Genomic DNA, 4,682 nt, shown 5'->3' on the forward strand with positions numbered 1-4,682 from the left:
TTACTGACGCGTCCGGGGCTTCTATTCCAGTTAGGGCTTTTTTCTTCTCCACTAGGTTCGATTATTTCCCCCTTTTCTATATTCATTTAGCTGATAAATTTTTCTGGCTAATTTCTTTTTTCTTTTTCCTTTTTCCTTCTTATAATGGTTGGTTTTGATGACTATTGTTGTAATGATGGTGACAGTGTGGACTTGAGGAGGTTAACAGAGCAAAATAAGCAGAATTTTATTCCGCCATCATCTCGCATGACTAATTACGTGGTTTTGAGATTTGGTGATTTAAGACTTGATCCTAATGTGAGTTTCTATTCCTGACCTGCGGCACCTTCCCCAGAGGGGTTTAGTTCTATCTACGATGTAATGGAGTTTTGGTGATATAGTTGTTACTATATTATTTCCTCAGTTCTGGCTGGCGTTGAATTTGTGAAGTTAAGAAAATGGTTATGCAAGGAAAACATGTTCCTCTAACATGATACCTTTTTTTTGCCAATAATGTGATTACTTTTTTTATTTGTACATTGTTTTGCATGAAATGGAGTGTCTGTGTTAACTTTGTAGTAAATTCAGCAAGAGTCCTGCTTAGTGGAATTTATGCATAATTTTGATGACTTGCTGCTCTTTGATTTTTGGTGTGTGTGTGTGTGTGTGTGTTCTTTTTCCTCTATGTCAATTTATTATTCCAATTTAGTGTCGTAATTTATTTGGTTTGGAGCAATTTCTTTTAGTTATATGAAGAACAGCTGCTGTATAAGTTCCATAGTGAAATAGATTTGTCGGATGTTATGTTCTATATTTGATAATTCCTTAGCTGTGCTGATTGTGATGTTACCTGAATGCAAGTTTTGGTGTTTCAACTTCCGAGATACTGGAAACCTTTTTTAAGAGAACCCTTGCTTCCTGTTAATTTTATGTGAAGAAAATAAGAATGCTCTTGGATTGCTTGAACCATGTACATCCCCTGATAATAATTGTAATTAGCTCCAACAATTTGCAGGTGTCACGGATTTCCTTTTATTGATATATGGTTATGAATAACCAGAATTTTAAGTATTATGCAATCACTTCAAGTAAATATGGGTGGATAAGATGACTCCTTGAACAGAGTTTTATCTATTCCTTTATTTTTCTTCCTCTTCTTCTTGGAGTGCAAATTTAGTTTCTAGTTGTAGGCTTATTAAGTACTGCCAGCGGATTAGTGACGGGGGTCAATTTGGCATGGAGCAAGTTAAAAATTATCTGGAACCAGTTTGTAAGGGAGTCCAAATTTTAACTCAAAGTTGGTCTTGTCTCATTTTTTACTTTACCATGCTGCTCAATAAGACATGTGTACCAGTTACACAACCCGGGTTATCCATTTATTTTAAGTGGACAGACCTTTTCAATATTTGTTATGAATGTTACCCTGTATACTTTCCTTATGTCATGTTGACTAGTAGTGCATCGTCTCTTTCTCAGGTGTCAGGTTCTAGTTTAGGTGGAAGTGACTGCTGTTACATGGTAGTTTTTCAGTATGGCTCGATTGTCCTATTCAATGTCCGTGATCATGAAATTGATGGGTATCTAAAAATTGTAGAAAGGCATGCTTCCGGATTGCTTCCTGAGATGAGAAAGGATGGTAAGCCCATAAAAATTACATTAGTTAATGTTGTATCCAGCTACCTACTTTACTAATTTACTTCATTTCCTCTTTGCTTGATGCTATAGTTCAAGTATGTGAGTGCATTGCAAAGAATGGAGATCCCAATGATGATATCTTATACTTGGCTTTGAGTTATGTGGGAAACACCTAATATATTCGTCCCACTTGTAATCTCAATCATTTGTAATGTTGCCAACCTTCTGAGTCCATAATCTACCCTGTTCTCCTTCCAAACTAAAGAAGAACAAAACAACTTGGTCTGTTCATTTGGGAAAAGGTGAGTTGATGTCTAAATTTTGTGCCAGACTGGCTTTGCCTTTATTTGTTAATTACATTATGCAGAAAAAAAGCGAACAATGATTTGAAAGTGTACGAGCAATCCAAATTTCTGAAAGAAGAGCTGTGATCGACCTTACCTACGTCACTTTTTTTAAGTTAAAAATTGATGTATTACACATTTCATTGAGATGAAACCTTATACCATATATTTGTCTGTGATATTTCCTGTTGTGATAGAGTATATGACAATTATTGAATGATGTCCATTTGTTATAAGCTATATTGTACTTGCAGCTTTGTATTTTTTATGATTTAGAATGCATATTTTAATTATTAATTTACTGGTGCTGCCATTTGAGTGATGTAAGCATATGAAAAGCACACGTCCGTCTCAATACTAATTCTTATCTTCCTTATGAGTTTCTGACCTGGGGTTGTAAAACAGAATATGAGGTGCAAGAGAAGCCAACTTTGAATACCTGGATGCAAGGTGGGCTTGATTACATAATGCTGCAGTACCTAAATACTGATGGGATCCGTACAATTGGTAGTGTTCTTGGTCAAAGTATTGCTCTTGACTACTATGTTCGTCAGGTGTTATTCCTATCAACTAATTTAACCTTTCTGACAGTACCCTTTGATTTAGGGAATTTATGTTTGAGCTCTTTCAGGTTGATGGAATGGTTGGGGAATTTACGGACATCAACCGGGAGATGGAGAAAACTGGAACCTTTACAATGGAACGGAAAAAGCTCTTTCAACTGGTAGGAAAGGCAAACTCCAATCTTGCAGATGTAATTCTAAAGCTGGGACTTTTTGAAAGGTAATAATCCAGTTATTTCCATTAAGAATTGGATGGATCTATTCAGATTCGTCGTAGTGACAATCTTTTTTTTGCTTGTTGTCACAGCTCATGAAATTTGTTTTCCATATCATGCAGAAACGAAAATAGAAGATTTTGTTATTCAAGTGAAACTTGAACAAGACATTCTCGTCTTTTGTAATGCTAACTGCTGTTTTCTCTGTGATGCACAATATTTTATCAAATTTCACTATTAGAAAGCATACTCAGATTGGATATTTACACAAATAAAACATCTCTTTTAGTTCCTATGTAATTGCGTTTGGATCATATGATAGTTTTGCAGATTTACATCCACTTGCACCACTTCCCATTGTAAACGATTAATTGACTCTGCATTATTAAAAAAAATGCACCACTTTCTAAATTTACTATTTGCATACAATTTCGTAGTGTGACCGCTGCATAAAATCACTGTTAGTATAATGATTACAATTCAAAACAAAAAATATTGGCTGCTTGAATCTGTCTAAACACTGATTAAAAAAATATAAGTGAATACCAGTCTTGTTACTCTTTTCAATGTCTTTCATCTCATGCTTTCACTATATGTTCTTTTGCCATCACTTTTTTTGGAGGAAAAAGCAAACCTTCTCCAAAAGTCTTCATTCGTCCTATTTGTATTTCTTGCAGAAGTGACGTGCACTATAGTTGTCTTTTACAATATACTTCTCTCCATCTGCTACTTGTATTGGCTGTTGTTCTGCCACTGATATAAAGTCATATCCAATCCAGATCAGATATCGCATGGAAGGATGCTAAATATGCTCAGATTTGGGAGTACCTCAGAGATGAATTTGAACTCACTCAGAGATTCGCAAGCCTTGATTTCAAGTTGAAGTTCGTAGAGGTATTGCTTTCTTCAAGCCTCTTCATTCTTCCATACCCAATTCCTGCACTATCTACAATATAATATACTTTTATCACCCGGTCGCCATGTTCCTCTATGCTTGCAGCACAATATCCGTTTTCTTCAAGAGATTCTCCAGAACAGGAAATCTGATTTCCTTGAATGGCTGATTATAATCCTAATTGGTGCTGAAATCCTTATATCCGTCTACGACATTGCTCATAAGTCAGCAATAACATCTTTATAGAAGACGCCTCATAAATTTTTTAGGAAATGAACTAGTTTGCAGAAACAGCTTTGACGACTTCAGGTATATGAACAACACATCTTGCTTTGTATATACTACTCAACTATATGCTCTTAGCAACTCATCTCAGGAAGTCCTAATCTGTTTCAAAATTTTTGACTGGTATCGCTTCTCTGCCGACTTCTGCAGTAAACATTCTTGTTTTTTGTATTCTTTTCTGCCTGTACGGAGAAAGTCGAATCTTCCCTCCTGGTTGAAGTTCAAGAATTACGCATGTTTGCTTCACTTTTTGTCGGTCTCACTTCCTTAAATTTCGAAGGAATAAAGAGTATGTTTCTTCCTATGTGATCGATACATTCTATTTTCCGTTCAAAATCCTAACACCGAGGGTGTCCATTGCATTTCTAGAAGGATATCACTGTAATTTCCAAAGGGTTGGAGAAAAAGTAGTTGAACCATTTTCGAGGGGGCTAAGTATATTTTACCAATTTTATTGCCACTGTTTTGAGCTTCTTTTAGGTTTCGGGGGTCTCAATTATCAGTTCTTTCGTGGTTGAAATATTGGTTTGGATTTGCAGATATTCATGCATCCAGGCGCATGCTGCTGGTTTAACTGCGCATTTTGCAATTTTTTGTTGAGGTGGAAGAATATCCTATGTGAATGCTTCAAATTTTGAAGTGTATAAATTATACACTTATTAACTTTTTAATGCAATCAATTAAAAATAAACAAATAATAAGATTTACTCGATTTGCCTTTTTTTTTTTGTACCCTGGCTCCCAATTATTTTAAGGGTCACCTTTC

The 4,682-nt window shown here is 35.5% G+C and overlaps 1 protein-coding gene across 1 annotated transcript; it reads left to right on the forward strand.

The window, feature by feature from the left end:
• Window positions 1-11: 11 nt before the first annotated feature.
• Window positions 12-4,162, forward strand: LOC105180120 (sporulation protein RMD1-like; the record flags this gene model as incomplete). Its single annotated transcript, XM_011103769.2, has 7 exons — window positions 12-55; window positions 186-297; window positions 1,456-1,615; window positions 2,364-2,512; window positions 2,590-2,741; window positions 3,516-3,630; window positions 3,737-4,162. Coding segments are annotated over 7 exons (873 nt in total), but the record flags the coding sequence as incomplete, so codon positions are not given.
• Between the last annotated feature and the right edge of the window lie 520 nt (window positions 4,163-4,682).

Source organism: Sesamum indicum, unplaced genomic scaffold, assembly GCF_000512975.1.
Source record: "Sesamum indicum cultivar Zhongzhi No. 13 unplaced genomic scaffold, S_indicum_v1.0 scaffold00338, whole genome shotgun sequence".
Classification (NCBI taxonomy): Eukaryota; Viridiplantae; Streptophyta; class Magnoliopsida; order Lamiales; family Pedaliaceae; genus Sesamum; species Sesamum indicum.